At 37.1% G+C, this 23,693-nt stretch overlaps 1 protein-coding gene across 2 annotated transcripts; it reads left to right on the top strand.

Moving 5' to 3' along the window:
- The first annotated feature begins 708 nt into the window (after positions 1-708).
- pcgf5b (polycomb group ring finger 5b) lies at positions 709-21,200 on the top strand. 2 transcript variants are annotated; one of them, XM_060860873.1, is made up of 9 exons: positions 709-844; positions 3,921-4,248; positions 6,937-7,033; positions 8,222-8,277; positions 10,703-10,762; positions 12,827-12,972; positions 14,152-14,250; positions 16,097-16,186; positions 19,897-21,200. In XM_060860873.1, exons 2-9 carry the CDS (start codon positions 4,137-4,139, stop codon positions 19,942-19,944), a joined length of 708 nt encoding a protein of 235 aa, XP_060716856.1. In that variant the 5' UTR covers positions 709-844; positions 3,921-4,136; the 3' UTR covers positions 19,945-21,200. The 2 variants fall into 2 exon arrangements, with proteins under 2 accessions (XP_060716856.1, XP_060716863.1); XM_060860880.1 differs by lacking the exons at positions 16,097-16,186; positions 19,897-21,200 and adding an exon at positions 14,730-14,765.
- The last annotated feature ends 2,493 nt before the right edge of the window (positions 21,201-23,693 follow it).

Below are 23,693 nucleotides of genomic sequence, written 5' to 3' on the forward strand. Positions count from 1 at the left end.
TGTTGGATTCGCGATACATTTTATACTGACTAAAACAGTAACAGAAAAGACTTTTTTGGTTTTATAAAGTATGCAAATGTATGCATATTTAATTACACGCAGCCTCATTTGCATGAACAGATGGAAATTTGTTTGAAAAATTCCAATAAAGAAGCAGCAACTCAGCAATCCAGTGGCAAAGATGAATTGTAATATCTATTATTATTATTATTATTATTATTATTATTATTATTGTTGTTGTTGTTGTTGTTGTTAATAATAATAATAACAACAATAATAATGATAAGAATAACAATAACAAATAAATAAAAATTTGAATATAATAATAATAATAATAATAATAATAATAATAATAATAATAATAATAATAAATAAATAAATAAATAAATAAATAAATAAATAATACAATATGTCCACGTGCAGTGTTTTGCCTTGCATTCAGTTTCTTATTTTATGTTTTATTGTATGTTTTGTGTGTACTGTCAAAAAAAGAGATCTGTACATTATCGTGAATGGACATATTTAGTCTGTGGCTGTATAATGTGTACTGACAAACAGGTTTAGAGGATTATTTTGCCTCGTATATCCCGCCGTTACGACAGCAGCTGCGCCCCACTTTGGCTCCAATCAGAGTCTCAGCGCTGAAGCAGCTCGGCGTAAACACGAGTCTTCCGCCCCGCCCTTCATCATCCCCATCATCATCCGCGTACACACACACACACACACACACACACACAGAGCAGTTCCGCCTTCTCCCCGCCGACTTTTCCGCATGTCACATTTACAGCACACACTCGCCAGATTACTGCGCAGCACCATGCAGGAAGACTCGTGATATCACAAGGTAAGGCACAGGGTTTGTTATGAAACTCAGGTGGCCGCATGACGATTGCGTCTCGGTTTCCTCTTACAAGCTGCCTGGTGTAGTAAAGTTTCAGTTGGGATGGCGACGAGATCTGGTGTCATACAGAGTCTAGAGTTTCCAGTGCATGTGGAGCTCCTGGTGTGTGGTGACAGCTTCATGGCCACTACTTTAACTAGTCAGGGTTTCGTTTTGTCTTAGGCACACACACACAGACACACACACACACACATGGACACATACAAACATACACATACACACACACGTATACACACATACAAACACACACATGGACACACGCGCGCGCACACACATTCACTTTAATTGTGTTATTTTGATACATTATGAGGAATAATCAAACAGACTTGTTGGTGTTGGTGCTATTAGACACTGACCTCATCAGCGACTCTACACACGTGATGTGATGTGGTGTGTTTTATCTACCCGCTTCTGTACATTAACTATGATACAGAAAAAACAAAAGCAGCAGTCTGATGCCCATCGCTTTGTACTGAACTTAAACTCCCAGCAGTGTCTTAGTACTGAGCCTTAAACTTTGTGACGTCATAACAACGCTAATATGACAGGCCGTTATTACAGTCTGTGAGACGACGCTGCTGTCAAACTGTCGTAAAAAAAACAAAACAAACAGACTTTCTGGAAGTTTAGAGGAAAGCTATGCACTTGTTCACACCTCTGCTTTGTCTCAAAACACTTTCATAAGTTTTGTAAAACTACAACAACAACGTACTACATAGTAGGTTTAACAGTACACCGTTCATGATGGCACCTGTGGTGTGTATTATACACACAGCACGCTAATGTGTGTGATCTTCCTGTTTCTGAAGAAGCCATATCGCTTTCGCTTTGTTCTGTGGGCGGGGCTTAACTCGACACGCACCTGCGCGCATGGCAACTGTGCTCCATGCCACTGAAGCAAGTTTCTAGAATATATAAAATACAGTAATTATCATTTTGTAAACTAGAAATTAAACACGTAAATAAATAAATAGATAACTTACTGACTAAACTAACTAACGAACTGAAATGAATAATCTCTTTTTTTGTTGTTTAATAAAAACTAGTGGTTTTATTGAAGCTAACACCAGTGTGTTAGTTGCTTCCACTCAGTAGCTGTGTCAATAAAATCTATTCATCTTGGATTACTTTGTGGGTAATAGATTTTTATTTTAGACTTCTCCTCAGTGATGAAACGCTCACATCCAGACAGTGATGAAATTACCACAGAAGGTCTGAGTTACACTATATGGGCATGTGATAGCCTAGTGTTTAAGGTGTTGAGCTACCAATCGGGAAGGTTGTGAGTTCGAATCCCAGGTCCACTAAGCTGCCACTGTTGGGCCCCAGAGCAAGGCGCTTAACCCTCAAATGCTCAGTTGTATAAACATCAGATAACGTAATTCGCCTTGGATAAGGGCGTCTGCCGAAATGTAAAATGTAGTAGTATTTTCCGTAAACACGAACGTTTGCGTCAAGTCAAGAAGCTTTTATTGTCATTTCATCCATATATAGCTGTTACAGTACACAGTGAAATGAGACAACGTTTCTCCAGGACCATGATGCTACATAAAATCAAAGACAGGGCTAAGGACTTAGTAAGTAAGTCAGCCACATAAAGTGCAACAGAGCAAACTGGTGCAAACAGTGCAGGACTAGACAAACAAGACAGACAAGACAGCGCAGGACAAAAGACAGTGCAGACAAAAAATGACAAGACAATACAAAAAAGACAATACACAAAAGACAATAAACAGAAACAGTGCCAATCAGTGTAAATACTGTATGTTCAAACAATATTGGGTGTGCAGTAATACTAGAATGAACACAGTGTTATAGCACATCAGTTCCTTAAATATCTAATATTAAACGACAAAAAACTGTAAGTAAATCGTCCTGTAATTTTCTCAGAGGAGGACGGGGGAAAGCATCAACGTGGATATTTTCTGGATGGAAATATAAAGTACCTGTAAAATAGGAAATAGAAAACAGGACCCCACAGAAATTGATTCCGTTCCAGATAGGGCTATAGATGCACGTTGTAGTTCTTCACTTACTAACTGTAGCTTATCTGTTTCTTTAGTCATTGCAAAATTTGTCAACCTCTTATATGTAAACGGAAAAGGACCACATTAGGACCATCAATGAACAGATAGTGTTTGAGTGGTGTTGCATTCCCAGCAAAGCAGTGACACTCCCTAGGTAGTGCATTCCTCAGGTACGGGTGGATCAGGCTCAGCAGTGTTGCTGCGATTTAACCACCTCTGTGACTGCTGGGTTGAGAAAAGTGCACCAACCCAAAAATACCTTGCCAGTAGCAGTGCTGTGGTTAGAAAGTGACCACTGATGAGAGTTTAGAGACAAAGTTCTCAAAGAGCTCAAATGGTCTGTGAAGCATAGCCAGGGGCTCTGTGGTTTTCTTATTTAGTCACAGAGGTGGAACCCACAAGCAACTCTTATCAAAGTTATTGTGCCTATAAATAATGTCAACTGGATTCTAGTAAAAAGAAAAATCGGTTTTATGGAAATTCAGAAATAAGGTAATAAAAACGTCTCTAATATTGATGCACACAAAATGTCTAATTTGTTTTAACAAATTTTATATTTTCCTGTTAAAGAGCTTCCATTATGAAATGTTTGAATATCCTGGTTTATAGGGTAATTAATTCACACTTTGCAAGGAATAATATGAGCATTAGTCTCTAACCATACCCTGTAAGGTGGATTAACAAGGTAGGTGTGTCTAATAAAGCCGCCAGTGCTTTAAAATCTCAGCTGGCAAAGCACAGTCAGTAACTGTATACCTACTAAGGGATTTCTATAGTAGATACGCCTGATGTCTAATGAATGTAGCTACAATTTAATAACTGACTGGTATTGGGTTTTCATACCTGTACTAACTCATCTCTAACAGGATTTTAGCTTAATGGTATTCTTAGACCTTGGTTTATTTGTACTAGCATGGGGATACAGTTTCAGCAGGGACTACTGTATAAGTTGATCCGGATAAATGTATATACTCATCTCTTTCTCTTTTCAGGTGTCTTACGTATATCAAGGAAGCATGATGACAAAAAGGCAGCACACATGATACCACAATGTCTCCAAAGGCTGAACATGCCAGGACGTAAGGGCAAGGGGCTCTGCGGCAGAGCTGTGCTTTGAGCTCTTCCCTCACCTATTCACTCCATAGATCTTCCACACCCCACACATAATCTCCAACATCCCTCCAGCTGCACGACGGCAAGAGGTGGAAATGGCCACTCAGAGGAAGCACTTAGTCAAAGAGTTCAACCACTTCATTACCTGCTATGTGTGTAAAGGCTACCTGATCAAGCCTACCACCGTGACAGAGTGCCTGCATACTTGTGAGTGCTTTGTTTCAACACATGTATTCAAAGCCAGGGTCCAAAGCCAGAGTAAGGGATTGCCAAGTCAGGCTTGCTTTCAACCCCGAGACTAACACTATGTTCCATACTGTAACTGTTAACACTCCATCATCGGCTTTCCTTCAATATTCCTTAGGGGCTCCCAGGGTCATCCTTATACTTTAATGAACTCAGATAAAGATTTCTGTAAGAGCCCATGGAGCTCATTGAGTCGAAATAACTTCAGGGATAGAATTTAACAGTGAAAAGAGCATTTTGCTGTAAGTATGATCAATAAAATATTTAATACTTTAAAAATAGTATTTGATTTTCTGTTTCTAATTCTTTTCTTTTTCTATAAACAAGCTACACTATACAAACTATGCTACCCTGTTAGTAAGGGATACAGTACTATATTGTTCATGCTGAAAGGTTCAGGTTATTCCAGACTCTATTAATTGTGAAGCTAGTGGCCATAAGATTGAATGATATGCACTTCTGAGTCAGGAAGTGAAGTAATTAGGGCATATAGTGGTGAGAAAATCTGACAGAAAGCTTCGGAATGTTGTATTCAGGGTGCATAGTGCATACCTCTGAATTTCAGCCTTGTACCATTGTTGTTATCAAAGCTTCTGGTACAGTGCCAACAGCTCTCCTGCCTCCTGAGGATAGCTCCATGAATGGGCCTTAAGGTAAGGAATTACAGGCAACTCTGGAAGTATTAGCACCCTTCATAAAAATGATCAGAATTAGAATAGAACATGAATAAAACATTCAGTGGGTTTGGAAACATGTTGAAAATTTTGGAAAAGTGTTCACCTGGTTGTGGAAGATCAAAAAAGTTTCAAATCGTCCATCTGTATTTGTCCAGGGCTGAGCACACTGGGAAAAAGGGATGGCATAATTTATCTCCACTGTCAGTCACAGCTACACTAGCCATCTGTGGGCATCTGTGAGATCATGTACTGTATTCAGAAGTGGGCAGATAGTTTGAAAGATGCTGCTGGCTGGCTCGGCATGTCTGAAGAGGAAGCTCTACCTGGTTGGATAGTGTAGTATGATCTGGGAGCAGGGTGACCAAACTGGGGTTGAAAATAGGGGTTGAAATGTCTTTTTTAAAGAGGACTTCAGTTTCACTGAAGGAAAACTGTTATATTATGGCATAAAAAGACATTCAACGCATTCAACTTTGTGGCAATGGTTTGTTGAAGAACCAGGTATGGGTGTGAGGCTTAAGTTTCCATAAGAATTTGACCATATCCTGCACAATTACTTATTCCTTTTTCAATTTTGAATCATTGCACATATTTAAAAAAAAAAAAAAATCACTTTTCTCTATTTACTTGAAGAGTGCCAATAATTTTACAATTTCTTTCTCTTACAGGAACTAATGTGTTTTGGTCTTGAAAGCAATTGTTATGACATTCATTTATATTGTGCCATGTCTTATGAAATCTTAGTAAAAGGACCACACATACTGTATAACTAATTCTAAAGATTGTGCGGTTCATTTTTGTGCTTCTTTAGCCAGTGGGTTATTTTACATGTCTTGATGTTTTGATGGAATAGTAAAGGTGAAAGTGCCCTTGTAGATACACACATCCGCAGTCCTCAGGGTGAACGCAGATATCTGGAGCCCCAGTCACCATGACAACAAATGTCTTTCCACCTTCAATGAGCGTTTTGTGTTCCAATTATTTGTTTGTAGGAGTCGGTTTCTTATCTCGCCACAAACTGTAATCCAAAGGGGAAAGACAAACAACAAGGCTTCTATTTCAATACAAAGCCTGGTTGTGGACTCTTGCATTTGATAGCATGATTTAGTTGTCTATCTCTCTCTCTCTCTCTCTCTCTCTCTCTCTCTCTCTCTCTCTCTCTCTCTCTCTTTAACTTGCTTATCCTGTAGCAGTGAGAAGTGCATTGGGATGAATCAGCAGCAAGTGTTTGTTATTGCCTAACCTAAAAATCTGGTCAGGTGTGACTCTGAATGTTCAGTGTTATTTCTGGGTGAATATGTGAGAGCAAAGCCACTAACAGACATGTGAGATGTACAGGCTTATCCCTAAGTGTACAGTCAGAATGTAATGCACACTTTTTTTTGTGCCTAAGGACCCAAGGAGTCCTATGTTGTCCCTCTTTTCTCATAATATACATTGCTGTCCTCATTGTGTCTAATGTGGGTTTCAAATGACTGATTTGTGTGAACGAGAGCTAAATGTGTGTCGCAATACACAGTCCAGGTGAAAGCAGCTTCGTTGCTGTATGACACAGTAGTGAAAGATGATGATGATATTAATGTGTGTGTGTGAGAGAGAGAGTAATACAGTTATGCACTCATTCAATTGGCTCAGCGAATACGATGCAGCATGGGCCTTTATCTCAGTTTCAGCCCAGAAGCTTAGTTTTACTTACACACCACAGTGATATGAAGATTTCAGCCATCCAGATGCAGACACTGAAGTTCCCAGAATGGCACAAATAGCCAAATGTTCCCTTGGCAGACATTCAGACATTCATTCAATGAAATCAATTTGTTTGGAGAAAGTGGTGAAGTTTCCCAGAGAAAAGAAGTTAGCTTTTTTCCATATTCTATGTATATAATCTTTTTTAAAATGCACGTGTTCATAACATCAATGTTGACCAAAGGTCCGAGAGAATTCTTTAATTGTCTTTTTCTACACTTGACAGTTTGTAAAAGTTGCATCGTCCAGCATTTTGAAGACAGCAATGAATGTCCAAAATGTGGCATCCAAGTCCATGAAACAAACCCACTGGAAATGTTAAGGTAAGATCATATTATAATGCAGATAATAACTATGTAGGAATTACAAACAGCAGTATTTCCATGGAATTTGCATGAGGAAAGATGTAAATCTTAGTTCAATGAGATAAAAAATATTAAAGCATCAGTATGTAAGATTGTGTAGTAAATTGCAATTGCAGTGAAAATATTGTCAAACTTTTCCTGCTCCTTCAGCTGGTTTCAGTCCGTTTCAATCATACTTTAAAAGATGCTTCATTAACCAGGATCTTATACTGATACACCTATTTTACATTGACACGATAATGCCGTGTTTGTATATCACGCTAACTGTGATTACATCATATTTTTCCTAATAAATTATCAAAGCAAAACAACAAGCTGTGCCGGTTAAAAACATCTTGAGGAGGAACTACAGCATCTTCTTATGGGATTCTTAAGGGCATCTGCCAAATGCTGTAAAAAAAATATAAAAAAATAGTATTGATGCATCCCTGCTATACCGTAACTAAAAAGAATAAAAGACCTAAAAGTTTTATGTTGTTTCATGTTTCATTGTGTTATTGATAACCCAGGAAACAGCCCACTGCTCATACTTTTGTATTTTAAGCACCATTATGATTATTATCCGTCTTAATAAAATGGAGCGGACGAAGGTTGACGCCAAACGTCAGGGAATGTTGCAGAACTTTTTTTTTTCATAGACTGCTCCACATGAATCAGAGCTGATGCTGAGGCGTCTAGCCATAGCTGCATGCCACGGGGCAGGATCACAGTAGTGTGTGTGTGTGTGTGTGTGTGTGTGTGTGTGTGTGTGTGTGTGTGTGTGTGTGTGTGTGTGTGTGTGTGTGTGTGTGTGTGTGTGTGTGTGTGTGTGTGTGTGTGGGCGCTATGCAATAAATTTGGTATTAGCAGAGATGCATTCCAGCCAACAGCTGCAGCACTCAGTGTAGTCAGTGTTTCAGCTGTGAAGTTTAACCCCCCAACCATACACACACACACACACACACACAGGTGCAGCCTTGGAACTGTGTAGCAGCACAGTCTGAACACAATAGCCCCAATGTCCTGTTTGTGGATTTTTGCATATGTGTCTGTGCTGGACCTCAGTCACATCAAGACAAATATTATTTTCATGATTATAGATTTATGGCTTATTGTGTCATTTCTGCTCTTTGATTTTTCACCTCAAACTGTTTTCTGTTTTCGAAGGTTGGACAACACATTAGAAGAAATCATTTTCAAGCTCGTGCCTGGACTCCGGGAAAGTATGTGTACTCGAGTGGTTCTCGATTAAAGGAATACTCCAGCACTGTCTTCTGCATCTGTAGTACGCAGTCTACAGGAAGCGATGATCTCTAAAAAGAGCTTCAACACATTTCCCTGTACTGAGAACAGAACAAGAAGCCAGTTTACCATAAACCAGCTGATAATGAATGTCTGAGGGCAGTTATTGAATTCATTCATTCATTCATTCATCTTCTACCGCTTATCCGAACTACCTCGGGTCACGGGAAGCCTGTGCCTCTCTCAGGCGTCATCAGGCATCAGGGCAGGATGTTATTGAATTCAGTTCTTAGATAAAATACATGACATGATAATCTTTACATGATAATCAGTGACAGGTGAAGTGAATAACATTGATTATCTCATTACAGTGGAATAGAACAGAAGCCTATATTTTTGTCACATCTACATTACAGCACAGTGAAATTCTTTCTTCACATATCCTAGCTTTGGAGGTTGAAGTCAGGGCACAGGGTCAGCCATGATGCAGCACCCTGGAGCAGTGAGAGTTAAAAGCCACCGCTTGAGCCACCATTGCCCACCTGTTAAGGGGTGGAATTTATTAGGCAGCAAGTGAACAGTAAAAACGCACAAGTGTAAAGATCTGAGCGTCTCCGACAAGCACCAAAGTCCAAACACTGGGTCAGAGAATCGCCAACAGCAAGGCTTGTGTTGTTCCCGGTACGCAGTGGGTAGTACGAAGTAATTTGTATAAAGTGGTTTGTACTAACTGGTTAGTACGCAGTGGTTTGTAGTATGTGGTTAGTACGCAGTGGTTAGTACGAAACAGTTAGTACACAATGGTTAGTACGCAGTGGTTAGTACGAAGCAGTTAGTACACAGTGGTTAGTACGCAGTGGTTAGTATGCAGCGGTTAGTACGCAGTGGTTTGTACAAAGCGAGTAGTACGCAGTGGTTAGTACGCAGTGGTTTGTACAAAGCGGTTAGTAAGCAACGGTTAGTACGCAGTGGTTAGTACAAAGCGGTTAGTACGCAGAGGTTAGTAAGCAACGGTTAGTACGCAGTGGTTAGTATGCAGTGGTTTGTACAAAGCGGTTAGTACGCAGAGGTTAGTAAGCAACGGTTAGTATGCAGTGGTTTGTACAAAGCGGTTAGTACGCAGAGGTTAGTACGCAACGGTTAGTACGCAGTGGTTAGTACGCAGTGGTTTGTACAAAGCGGTTAGTACGCAGAGGTTAGTAAGCAACGGTTAGTATGCAGTGGTTTGTACAAAGCGCTTAGTAAGCAACGGTTAGTACACAGTGGTTAGTACGCAGTGGTTTGTACAAAGCGCTTAGTAAGCAACGGTTAGTACACAGTGGTTAGTACGCAGTGGTTTGTACAAAGCGGTTAGTACGCAGTGGTTTGTACAAAGCGGTTAGTACGCAGTGGTTTGTACAAAGCGGTTAGTACGCAGTGGTTTGTACAAAGCGGTTAGTACGCAGTGGTTTGTACAAAGCGGTTAGTACGCAGTGGTTAGTACACAGTGGTTTGTACGAAGCGGTTAGCACGCAGTGGTTAGTACCCAGTGGTTAGTACGCAGTGGTTAGTACCTACTGAAAATGGTCCAAGGAATCACAGCCAGTGAACTAGCAACAGGGTCATTGATATCCAAGGGTCTGACTATTCTGGCACCGAGGGGACCTACATAATATTTGACAGGTGGTTTAAACATTGTGGGTGATCGGTTTATAAAGTGAAAATAATATTACACTGTTTACATCTGTTATATTTTTTGTAACACTGGAGAAATGTAATGAATATGTTTTCTTTTTTTGTTTGTTTTGTGTTATCCATGTGAGACCAGGACCAGGAGTTATATCTAAAAGGATAATTATGATTTACAGTTTAATTTACAAATCATTTATGAATGAAGGACTCATTAAGCATTTCTAAAAAAAACAAAAAAAATGTATTTAGCATAAACACACTTTACCTCTTTAACTGCCTGTTTACTTCTGATATAACTTAGTTTTTAGTAAAACAGCTTTTAATTGGTTTCTCATTAAAGGGAAACAGGTTGTGCTTCTTAATCACACAGAAACTACATATGCAGTAATTAGAGATTAGGACAAAAATAAAAGCTGGAGTATTCCATTAAGATGATGTAGTTTACTGCTGAAAACCTAAATACAGTTGTTTTGTGCCTCACTATTGAGAGTCAGTTAATCAGTAATGTGTTTTCTTTTTTAATCCCCTCTCTCTCTCTCTCTCTCTCTCTCTCTCTCTCTCTCACTCTCTCTCTCTCATACTCACTCTATCTCTCTCTCACTCACACTCACTCTATCTCTCTCTCTCACTCAATCTATCTTACTCTCTCTCACTCTCACTCACTCTCTCCCTCTCTCTCTCTCTCTCTCTCTCTCTCTCTCTCTCTCTCTTGTTTTTTCTTGTTTTTATTTTCAGAGGAACAACAAGAGGAGATTGAGTTCTGGAAAAAGAATAAATCAAAAGAAAACGATGATGGTAAGCGTGCATCTTTGTCCTGTTGAAATGTCTAAAGAATGAGACGGTGAGACGTGTCACTGCTTTCTACCACAAAGTTAATTATTTTCATTCCACAGCTTGTTGGAAATAATTCCTACTTTTATATCCTCTAAAGAATGACCTTATATTTTTTAACCGTTTATATGGACACCTTTAATGTCGAACGTCAACAAAATAAAATAGTTTCTTGTTGCTTTACGTTATAGTGACGTAAACAGTGGCTTTAACCCATCATTCATTTTCATTGTCAGTCTCTATGCACAGAGACTCTGACTGTAGAAATGTTAAATAAACTATTTAACAATAAATAGAATATTCTATTTATTAATAAATAGAATTAGGCCTACTTTATAGAAGTCCTTATATCAGAGAACCGAACATTAAAAAACTCTATCACTGAATGTTGGGATCTATTTGCACTGCACACACTCACGTCTACACATTTTATAGACTCCTACCTCATATTTATTTATTCACAACCACAAATCTCTACAGAAGACATAGAATGTACAATTCCATAATATTATTTAAACTTCACTCATATTCTTGTAGTTAAATTTATAATACACTGTTCACATGAGCAAGTGCAAAATCTCATCTGTTTACTACTTCAACAAAATAGTATTTTATCAGATCACTTATGTTAATGTTTATGTTAATGTTTATGCTCTTTTATATTTATTTATGTGTATACTTATTTACCAATTTATTCACCATACAGACTATCTATCTGTCTGTCTGTCTGTCTGTCTGTCTATCTCTAGTGTTACCATAGAAACAAGAAGGACAGAACACTATTATTAAGTAAACCAGTGATTAATATTAATATTGTCATTAAAATGAACTTTCTGATCAGCCAGATTTAAGAACGTCTCCTCACGGCTGATGTATAATACTGTCCCATGGTAGTCAGTAGTAATTAATATAAAAATTAAAATACCTCCCAGAATGAGTCAGAATGAGTCTTAAGTAGTTCAGAGTGCAAATGTCTGTACATTAGAAGTCAAAGGATAAGGCTGTGACTTAGAGCCAGCTGAGACAGACTGCAGTGTACATGCCTAAGGGAGTGTTCAATTTCGATGTTACCGGTGACAGCAGGCAGCTGGTCTTTGACAGGCTTCTCCAAGGAACTCTGATTATATCTGTCTTCATCTCACTACACCGAGGTGTGTTAAGGCAGCAATCAGTCACTTACAAATAACTAAGCTACTGTATAGCTTATGTTCACTAGTGACTCATTGTGTGCGTTCTCACGCAAAAAGCCTGTTTAATTTCTCTGAAGATTGTCTGTAGGAATATTAGAAGACGCCAAGTCTTTGTTGACATTTTTTTAAATGAACGGAAGTGACCAGGCTAGACTTTTAATGTCATAGTCACGTCGTTCCAGATTACTGTCCAGGTTCAGACTGCAGACATTAAATAAAGCCTGCTGGAAGGAAGACTTTAATGCTTTGATCACATTTTATGGGTACATGTTATGGGTATGAACATTTCGCAGAAACGTGACTTGGACTTTTATTGAACGTTAGAAAAGCCGTTTTTTGTGTTCCTGCCATCCGTTTGCTCAATGAATTACCCAATCACACATCAGCTACACAGAATTTCCTGAAGGCTTCAATCTCCACAACAGCTCATAAAGAGTGTGCAGCTGTAAGCAATTCTTAATGATTGTGTAATTACTTTCCTTTTCATACCCCCCCCCCCCCCAACCCCAAGTTCGTCTGCTTGTATATCGTTGTTCTAATTTGAGAGAAAGAATTGGTGAAAGACACGACTGCTCGATTGGAACAGCATATCTGTTCACGATTGTCAGGCTCTTGATTTACTTGATATTGGGTATATTCACTCAGGGGCAGTGAAAACAATGCAGCTCATGCATACTGTGTGTGTTTGTCTCGGAATTCTGTTGCTAAACTCGCTTTACACACATGTCTGCATTGCTGTATGTATATATATATATATATATATATATATATATATATATATATATATATATATATATATATATATAACAGTCATTATGGGGTTTTTGTCTTATTTCAGATGACGGTCCCGAATGTAAAAGGATGAAGGTAGACGAGGATATTGATGATGGAGGGGATGGAGACTACCACAGGAATGACCCACAGATAGCCATCTGTCTGGACTGTCTGCGCAGCAACGGCCAGATAGGAGAGAACATAGTAAAGGTTAGAGGTTTATTTGGGTTTCATTATGATGTTTGAATGATTTTGTCTTTGTGCTTTATAACGTTCCTTGTCTCTCTGCCATCATGTCTCTATCGGAACACTGCGGAAGTTAATATATCTTTAATATAGGAATTATTCAAATAATTTCAATTATTTCTAAATCCTTTGCCATGAATAATCAGAACTGAAAGACAAGGCGGATCTTTAGCCTTCCCAAAGGCCCAGTACAACAAAAACACCTCTCTATTTGTTTAACATTGAAAGTAATATTTGAACAGAATATCTACCCAATAACAATAATATATAATAACAACTATAATTTCAACAGATTGTGAACAAACACAGTAAACCAGTTCACTTACAATTCACTAATAACAGAAGTCTAAGTGCAAGGTGTTGATTTCTGTCAGTCATTTTCTTTATATGTCTGTAGCCTAATGAAGCACAACACTTACACTTTTATAATAATTTCTATCATGAGACTGTCTTAGAAAATACTGGTGCAATGCACTAGAAAAATGTATTCTATCTGCCATAACTAAATGTTTGTGGTATCTGTGCATGAGCAGGCAAACACTGACTATGCTGGTTAAGCATTACCACAAATTCTTCCCACTGAAAAAGTCATTCTTCCCCGTCTGGGAGAGGATGAACTATTGAGCTTATTTAGAGCCTGATTTGCAAATACTATGTGCCAAAAAAAAAGCGCTTTCTGCATAAATCATTACTGACTGACCCAAAAACTACCCTTTAAGTTCTTTTGTACATGATGTGTTTTCTGTGCGTTTGTCAGTGCAGGGAAACATGACAAAATGACCTAAATGATTATGTCTTTGAGTACAGATGCACTAAACAGCGATGCATGTGTTGGAGTGTAAAGGTGTGAAAGTTCTCCTTTAATTCACACTTTCTCCATTTTCCCCTCTCTTAATTTCTCCTGCTTAGCTTGTCACGTCCAGGCTCATTTTGTGATGTCAGGTCTCAGCTTCACTCCACAAGAAACGCCCTGTGATTAGGTCTTTTTGTGAATTGCTCACACAGACAGTAGCCACAGGAGACAGTCAGAAGGTTCAGTTGTGTGACGAGAAGCGTCACAGTGGTTACTCTGAGTCTTGAGTGCACCACTGTATAGCATCATGTTAAAGTGACGGTGTGTTGTGTATTGTATTCCCTCTTTAGGGGTTAATGAAGAAATTTATTCGCTGCTCAACTCGTGTGACCGTAGGAACAATCAAGAAGTTCTTAAGTCTGAAGTTAAAGCTTCCAAGTTCTTATGAGGTATGTACTGTGTGTGTGTGTGTGTGTGTGTGTGTGTGTGTGTGTGTGTGTGTGTGTGTGTGGGGGTTCATTTGAGATGAAATTAAATATTAAGTATTTACATCCAAATCAGGTGAATGTTGAAGAAATTTCATCATAATAGGAATCGCCATAAAAACTATATTGTACTTCAATAACCTTCTTTTTTATGTCATTAGTTTATTACATTTTTGGAATATTATCTATTTTCTCCACATATGACTACCTCAGTATTTTTGTAGCATTTTACTGTACAGATTCTCACACCGTGTATCGCATCCCCACTACACTCTGCCCTTGTTTGTTTATTACTCTGTGCTCTATCTCATTATCTCATTATCTCATTATCCATTTTGGTTTTGTGTCCCTACTGTATATTAATTTCTCTCCAGGGATTAATAAAGTTATTCTGTTCTATTCTATTTAATATTTGTATATGTGCACCCAAATATTTCTTAAAGGTACCAGAAGTAATTGGATAGTTGGGAGTTCCCTCATTATTTCACTTACAAGTAAGCAGAGAACTTTATTATTGCTCAATATGAAGTCCAAAGAGCTTCAAAACAAACCCATAACAAAAACATTAGGTGTGGCCACATCAACTAATCAACTAATCACATCAACTGAGCTCAGGAACACCACAAGGTCCAAAAGACTGTGAGAAACCACTGACGTGGATGACAAAAAAATCTTTTCCCTGGTGAAAAAAAAAAGTTGGCCAGATGAAGAACAATCTTCTGGAGGTAGGACTGTCTGCATCACATTCAACAATGAAGAGAAACTTCACCAGAGTAAATACAGAGGGTTTACTACAAAGACATAAATTATTCCTTAGCCTCAAGAACAGGAAAACCACATTTTAGATTTGGTCAAAATAAAAAAAAAGAAAAAATCTTAAAAAGCCTGTACGGTTCTGGAACAACATTCAATGAAGAGATGAGACAAAGTTCAGAAAGAAAGGAAGCGAATGGAGAAGGGATGGAACCTTGTATTTATTGACGACGTGACGGCTAACAATTTCAACATATGAGTACAGAAGCGTACAGGTCTATATTATCTGCTCAGATTCAGCCAAATGCTTAAAAAAAACTCATTAGGTGGCGCTACACAGTACAGGTGGAATGTGACCTGAAGAATATTTTGGAAAAATGACCCAAACTGATTTAAACAAATGTCCACATCGTTTCATCATGTCACTTGCCCTGATAGAAGCTTGCCCTGAAGAAGCCCAAGATGTGGTGATGTCTGTGATGTCCATCGTAAATGATTTGCATCCAAGTATTAAAAACTATGATCCAATTATGATTACGCTTATTTATCCAATTACTTTTGGTTCCTTGATAAAAGGATGAGTGGGTGAACCTCTAACATGACTATTTATTGTTTAAATTCAAATTAAAACATACTATCGTAGATACACAATATACAACATAAAATAACAACAGCTTTATCAATAGCTAAATATTTATGAAGCTGACTGTATTTCCCTTTGGCAGGAAGCAGTATTTTAACAGAATAAAGCTGGGTTTCCACCATCAATGATAATGTCTAAAAACAATTACAAATCCTTCATTACATTTTGGTCAAACATACAGTCACAAACTGTGTGACAAATTCTGCCTGGTCTATAAGTAATTCCTACATTATTTATTTACACAAATCATCAGCGACAGCAAACCTGTCTCAAATCAGAAATTCATGGTGCAAAGTGAACGCAAATCGCAATGTGGACATCAATCAGCTTTCTAAGCAAACACACAGTAGAATACTGTATATCTCCTTAACCAGAAGATCCTCACACTCTAGCACACTCTGTTCTTCTCTACAGCTAGACGTCCTATGCAACGGAGAGATTATGGGAAAAGATCACACCATGGAGTTCATATACATGACGCGCTGGAGGCTTCGAGGTGAAAATGTAAGAAGTGTTAATGTCTCTAATTCTCTCCTCATGTACTAAATCTGCACCTCAGCTAAGATGAAGAATCATTAAAGCAGAGCGAGTCAGTATTGAAGTCTGAGATCATTAACCTCTGTGTTATAATTCGATAGATGAAACTTCTTCATAATTCTTCCTAATTAACTTAGAATTCAAGGGATCTCTTGAGAACGTATCATATGGTGTTCCTTCGCTTTGGGGGAGCGATCGTTGTCCTATCGGTGAGGCAGAAAGAACTCAGAAGAGAAAATCTAGTCTCTGTAACTCTGGCCACCGACATTCAACCAGTCAGGACAAGGAGACCTTTCTATTTTCCTGAAAACCTTCATTCTCCATTAAGGCTTTTAAGCCTAGGATTGCATGTCTTCAAGGGATGTTTTGTTTTTTTGCTTGCTTTCCAGAGCATACTAAAGGGTCGGCCTAAATTTGTTTGGAATTTGAATTTTAAAGCAGCTGCCAAAATCTATGACGTTCACGAACAGAACTGAAGTACAGTGAAATCCATGAAGTTTGTACTTGGTCCATTAAACACAAAAAAGGGTTAAGATTCCTGTATTTTTTTTAATCTGTTTTAGATGTACAGTATATACTCTTGAATTTTAAAGCAACAGTCCAACATTAAACAAATTTATGTTGAAATGTTAGTGATCTGCTTGGCAGTTCTGTACTCGAGATACTGTACCACTACCTCAGTTACAATAGCTTTTAATAGGAGAAATTGATCTTGGCATATCCAAGAAATTGAAGCGGTAGAATAACAATAATGCATTAGAACCTGCTGTTGAAGCAGAAAAGACAGGTGAGCAGGTGAGAGAAATGGACCTGGTAACTCTTTATGGAAGATCACATATTGATTGCTCTGAAACTAATTCAGGTGGATTCTTTACTTCTTTCATTAAATCACACGAAGTCCAAGGAACTGCTAATACAAAGCAACAAAATCTGTGCCAATTGTGGGCAAATTTATTCAAATGAAAATGCAAGCATATATTAAAGCGTATAACACTTGTAGAGCCCTAGAAATCAAAATGGTCGGCGCTATTTCGTATCTGTGTATCTGTCCTGTAGTGTTTTGTATCGTTTTTTGTCTCGCACCATTTCACTAGGTTACACACGACGCACTATATGTGATTAGGACAACTTACTTTAAGTCCTTAGCTCTGTGTTGTTTTATGTAACATCATGGTCCTGGAGAAACGCTGTTTCATTTCACTATATAGTGCGTTATATATATGCTATACTGTATATACACTGCTATATACTGTATGGTTGAAATGACAATAAAAGCTTTTTGACTTGACTTAAACTGAAAAGTCTTTGAAGAGCTACTGGTGAAACAGTCCTCCTAAAAACGTTCATAAAAGTTTATTTGAAAACATTGAAATGAGACTTGATTTATTCTATATTTTGATTATGTGTTTTTAGATTTGGTTTGAACTTGACAAAACTTTAGAGTAACTAACCAGTGGGCCATTATTTTGGAATGAGTAAACCCAGTCATTTAACCTTTTCTACCAGTTCAGTAGCTTTCCAGTTTACAGGCAGAATAGTAATCGGCTTATGGGAAATTTTTAATTAGTATAAACAAATGAATTATTTTATCACCGCAAGTTTGACATAAAACAATGTTGGCTTTCAGTGTGAGATGTCTTTAATCTCTGTTGGGATAAAGGAGATAACCTTACGCAGAATTGTAGTGGTTAAAGAAAACGCCTTCAGATATCATCGTTTACTGTACAATGAAGATTTGCGTTAGGAAAAAAACGTATCTTTTTTTTGTATTTTTTCTATGAATGTATTGTCCCTCAGTAGGCTAGGTAAAAATATAAATACACTTTAAAATTGCTATTTAAAAACCCTGAGTGACATTCATATGACTCAATATCCACCATTGTTGACTGTGACATGACAAAGAAATTCAATGCTGAACACGGACACAACAAAACAGGCACAAATTCCATTTTTTTAACCTCTGGGAAAAAGAGTTATATGTCATTTAAGTAAGATATGTTAAGTAGTTATATGTGGCAAATTTTTACTTTTGAATTTTAACTTGATATGTTTAAGGACATCTATACCTCTTAAGATCTCATCATGGATGCATTGTGGTTTTGACCTACAGAAATAAACTCTTAAGCATTTTAAGAATCTAGATACCGCCTCTATAAATCTGGCATCGTGAGTCATTTTAGGTGAGACTCTGAGAACACAATCAAAGGTCAGGTCCAGAATGGCTGAAGAGAAGCACACAGAGAACGGCTGATGTGTGTCTAACAGCTGCACCTCTCAGATATCTCAAACACAAGTCGTAATGACGGGACGAAAGCAGCGCCGCCCTTTGGATATTCAGTCTACTTTCACATCACCGTGTATTTCCGTCCAGTGGAATGTGGATGCAGGTTTTTTGTTTTGTTTTGTTTTTGGAAGTACATTAAATTTAAGCACTACACCGGCAGTAGAGTCGTGTACTTTTGGTAGAGTCGATTTTGTTTTTCAGGGTCAGTCCAGTGACACAGTGTAAAATTATGCCATTTGAAATTTGCATATTTCTGTGTGCTCTGAATAGCTGCTTACTAATGAGCTGTTACTAATATCAGTGGTCCTCATTCATCACATGCTTTAGAAATCAATAGTAAAATGGTACAGGTGTTTCACATAACACGTATTCTTGATGACAAATGAGTTTTACCACAAAGGTGTTCTTTTCTGAACACATTGAACTGAACACCGTGACAGCTACCTGAAATTCTACCGGAAATCTCATTAGGCTGGAAAGGCACAGAATTGGGTCAGCGTGGGCCTGTACTTTATTTCCCCTCTTTCCAGTAACACATAGAAAACTTTCTCTCTTTCTTGCTCTAAAAATAGCCTGGGCTCAAGAAAAAGTGTATTTGTGTGAATAATATAGAAATATATTTGTGTGAATAATATAGAAATATACTGTATTATATAACAAAGGAATACAAAAGAATATAGAAATGACTAATTTAATGTCATTTATCAGTCTAATTATAGAGAGAAATGAAAGCGAGAAAGGTGTACCTTTATTAATCCCCCATATGGGAAAGCACATTAATATTGAAGAAAAAAATACTTGAAAAAATGGTGTAAAAGAAAAAGGACAAAATTACTAGAAATAAAACAAATAAATTAAATAATTAATTAAAAAAATAAGTAAAATAGTAAAATAAATCAATGTAGGTATGTGCACATGCACACACGCACATGGACACACGCACACACACACACACACACACACACACACACACACACGTAGGTATGTGAGTCTCACAGTCAGTGGAGTAGGAGGTACTGGGTACCGTTGTGGAATCTGACGGCTGATGGTATAAAATAGCACATTATCTTTACTACCATAGTTACCATACATACCATAATGTGTGTATGTATGTGTGTATATATTTTCTAGAGAGAGACTCCATTACTGTGTCATTACACAGAGCTGTTAATGATCCTCTGAATCTCACCAATCTTATTTTGTCATTTCAGAATGGTTTATATAAATTATGTAATTAGAGCTTTCAGACCTGCATAAAAGCATTGACCTCTTCTGTTCCCATATTCATTTGACCAATAGTTGTTTGTATCAGTGATAGCACTTCTCTTTACTTGTTTAAATATGATCAGTTATATACAGTGACACTCACTTCTTATTTATGTCTTTTCTCTAGGCCTACCCAATGGTACTGGAATATCGTCCTCGTATTGACTTTGGCTAAACCGGTCCGGCCTCATGCACTTTTCTCAGCTCAGCAAACAACACCACAGTGAATAGACATGCTGCACAGGAGTTGGACTTAATCACAATTTTTTGTATTTGGTTATCTGTTTCTTAAACTTCCTGGTTCATCAGACTTCTCCTCACAGCTGGGACTGTAGCTTCCTGAGCATGTGTTAAATCCAACCCTGGCTTGGCTTGTGTGTGTCCTTCCATTTCTTGGTCTACCAGAAGAACTGTTGACACGATCAGTCATGAAGTTATGGACCCAAGGAAATGCACATGCCATGAGATAATTGTTCAATAAGTGTGTTCAATTATCATTACAGCTTTGTTTTTTTTTTTTTATCAGTAGTTAAAGTAGTGCCTTTTGTAAACATGCTGTTTTTGCTGATCTCAAAAGCCTTTTTTTAATCATAGCCAAAAAGGAAAAACACAATGGCTTCGTATCAGTTTCAAGTATCTTTTGTTATAATTAAAATAAGCTACTGTTTTTAAACTGAACCATAAAGGACAGCAGGGTATACGGTAACCCCGGACATTTGTTCCGACGTCTTTGTACATAGAAGGAAGCCTTACTAAGGGAGCAGTGAGCACTGAAAGCACTGAAATCTTGCACTAGAGTTACTGATGAAACGCTGCTTTGTTAAAAGTGAATCCGGATCCTGGAAATCCACATGTATTAAAGGAGCTTGCAAATGTATAAAATAAATAGTTATATTATTTTAAACCTATATGTATACAAGTAATACATTTTAGTGAATGATAAATTCATGTGTAAATTGAACTGAATTTTTCTATCAATGAAAAAAAATCCAGTTACGCAAAAGCACTTACTTAATTACCAGAAGGGAAATTAAAATAATTAGTGAGTTCCTGTTTTTTTTTTTTTAATTTATTTAAATATGCACAGAAAATGAAAAAATATAGTTACGTGTGGAGCAAATCCATCTCTCCATTCTTATCCTTTCTAAAACTAGAAGTCATTTAGGAACGGAATAAATTCTCCAAATCAATCAGTCAATCAACCAATCAGTTGTAGACCTTTTCATTAAAGCCGATACCCAGATAGATCACTTTTATTTACTATAGCAGTGAACTACTTTTGCAGTAACACATCTGAATGAGGTCTCACTCACTGGCTCCTTTGGAGAGCTCTGTATTTACACACACTCTGTTTATGGAGTGTCCCACAATATGAACAGCTTGGACACGGAAACAATAAATCATTTGACTACAGGTGAGGGTGACTCTGAACTCGCATCTTTTGTTTTTTTATTCATTGTATCTATCCGTTTCTTCACAGATCGCATCTATTTACAGGTTATCATGCCTTTCTAGTCTGGTCCAAGTGGATATAAATAATTGGTTTAGTACTGTAAATAATTTCACAATTTTCTATCTGATCTGACAGTACAGAGATTCTACTCATATAATATAATCTATATTCTGCTATCGGGCCTTTTGTATTACACCAAAGACACATGGAGAGAGACAAATTCAATAGCACTTCCTTTTAAAATATATCATATTCATAAATGCTTGAAAAAAATAATACTGAAGGGAAAATATGTCTTTCATGTATCTCTGAAAGTAGGCTAGTAAACGGGTGTTTTAGTTAGTAATGTCAATCATTGTTCCAGTCCTGTATGTCTGGAATCCAGACTCTTTTGGAACTTTTCATGGTCAAACATTCAGTCTAAACATGATTATTATCCAAAAATCTTTTTTTTTTTTTGGTAGTATTTTATTTTTAAGCAGAAAATGTATCAGATTTGGACACACAGGTTTAAGTATAATAAATGCAAAGTAAAATCAAATAAAAGCATTTACATTTCTATTTAAAACATTTTTATTTTAAAATCATCTTTTGGTTTTCGAACTAAAAACTGAAACAAAACATAAGAAACCGTTCTCAAGTCTGTTCTGTATGGTGTGTGTAAATTTATAATGCTTATAAAAAAAAAAAAGCAAAAACAAACCAAAAAAAACCCAAAAGAATTTTAAAATCCAGTAGTGGTTTCGTGTGGAATCTGAATAAATATTACAATCAATATTTTACACGTCCTTGTGCTGCAATAAACAATGTATTTTTGTAACAAGATCTTTACTTGTAAATATTAAAAAAAAAAAAATGGTTGAATGATTAAGCAAGAATAATCCACTCTATTCTTCAATGTGCCTGATATCATTCCTTTAGAGACATGTACATACAGTACTAGATGCAAGTCAATTTGAAGCTTTGTTAAATACACACATTTGATTGGATGAAGAATTACCTCTGTGATTTGGATTCACAAGTGTTTTAATAAATACATACATTATATATAAAGCTTCCACAAATTTTTACATGAAATTACCTGAGTATATTTGTAGCTATTATGCTGTAGGTTACGGTAAATAAAGAGCAGTTCTTGGGAAACTGCTTCTCGAATACCTAATGTAATGTACTATAATATTTATATCGCACTTAATCTACAGAAAAATGCACAATTTTAAAAAAATCTTCAAAACGACTTCTATCTTTGCACTTTTATTTTATTTTACCAGCGAATGTTATATTTTCAGTAGTTTTTTATTTTTTTTTACATTTTAAACGTTAAAATTTAACATATTTTTTTTTTATCTCATTAAATCACAGTAACCGTTTCACCATTACCATCATGTTTTTATGTGTGTCAGACTGCACTCTTGGGATTCTGCCCAAGGGCTTCTTACCCAAAATTTATAAGCCTATTGACTCACCTTGCACAAATCCACAAAGGTGAGCATATCTGGAATCTGGAGAGCATATATTATGTCTTGTGTTTACACCTGTACTGATACTTAGACTGAATGGAGACCATCCTAACCTCAGACATTCTGTTTGTCTGTCTTAAAGGAAACTTGTTATTGTCTAAACAGAGTTTGGGTGGTGGACATCACCTCCATGGTATATACAGTCATGGCCAAAAGTGTTGGCACCGCTGACGTTTTTCTAGAAAATGAAGTATTTCTAACAGAAAAGTATTGCAATTACACATGTTTTTTCTATACACATGTTTATTTCCTTTGTGTATATTGAAAAACAAAAACAAAAAAAAAAAAAAACAGGAAAAAAGCAAATTTGACATAATTTCACAAAAAAATGTTCAAAAATTCACAAAATTTACAAAAATTATTGGCACCCTTTCAAATTTTGGATAAATAAGTTTCTTTTCAGCATGTGATGCTTCTTTAAACTCACCTGGAGCAAGTAACGGGTGTGGGCAATATAAAAATCACACCTGAAAGCAGATAAAAAAAGAGAAGTTGACACAGTCTTTGCATTGTGTGTCTCTGTGTGCCACACTAAGCATGGAGAACAGAAAGAGGAGATGAGAACTGTCTTGAGAATCAAAATTTGAGTTGAGAACCAAAATTGTGGAAAAATATCAACAATCTCAAGGTTACAAGTCCATCTCCAGAGATCTAGATGTTCCTTTGTCCACAGCGCGCAACATGATCAAGAAGTTTGCAACCCATGGCACTGTAGCTAATCTCCCTGGATTTGGACGGAAGAGAAAAACTGATGAAAGGTTGCAATGCAGGATAGTCCGGATGGTGGATAAGCAGCCCCAAACAAGTTCCAAAGAAATTCAAGCTGTCCTGCAGGCTCAGGGTGCATTAGTGTCAGCGTGAACTATCAGTCGACATTTGAATGAAATGAGTCGCTATGGCAGGAGACCTAGGAGGACCCCACTGCTGATACAAAGACATAAAAAAGCAAGA

This window comes from Tachysurus vachellii, chromosome 2 (genome assembly GCF_030014155.1).
Source record: "Tachysurus vachellii isolate PV-2020 chromosome 2, HZAU_Pvac_v1, whole genome shotgun sequence".
NCBI classification, from domain to species: Eukaryota; Metazoa; Chordata; class Actinopteri; order Siluriformes; family Bagridae; genus Tachysurus; species Tachysurus vachellii.

Coding starts and splice junctions, on each gene's coding strand:
- pcgf5b (XM_060860873.1), top strand. CDS start 4,137: ATGGCCACTCAGAGGAAGCACTTAGTCAAAGAGTTCAACCACTTCATT. Junction 7,034..8,221: donor AACCCACTGGAAATGTTAAG/GTAAGATCATAT, acceptor CTGTTTTCGAAG/GTTGGACAACACATTAGAAG. Junction 8,278..10,702: donor CGTGCCTGGACTCCGGGAAA/GTATGTGTACTC, acceptor TTTTATTTTCAG/AGGAACAACAAGAGGAGATT.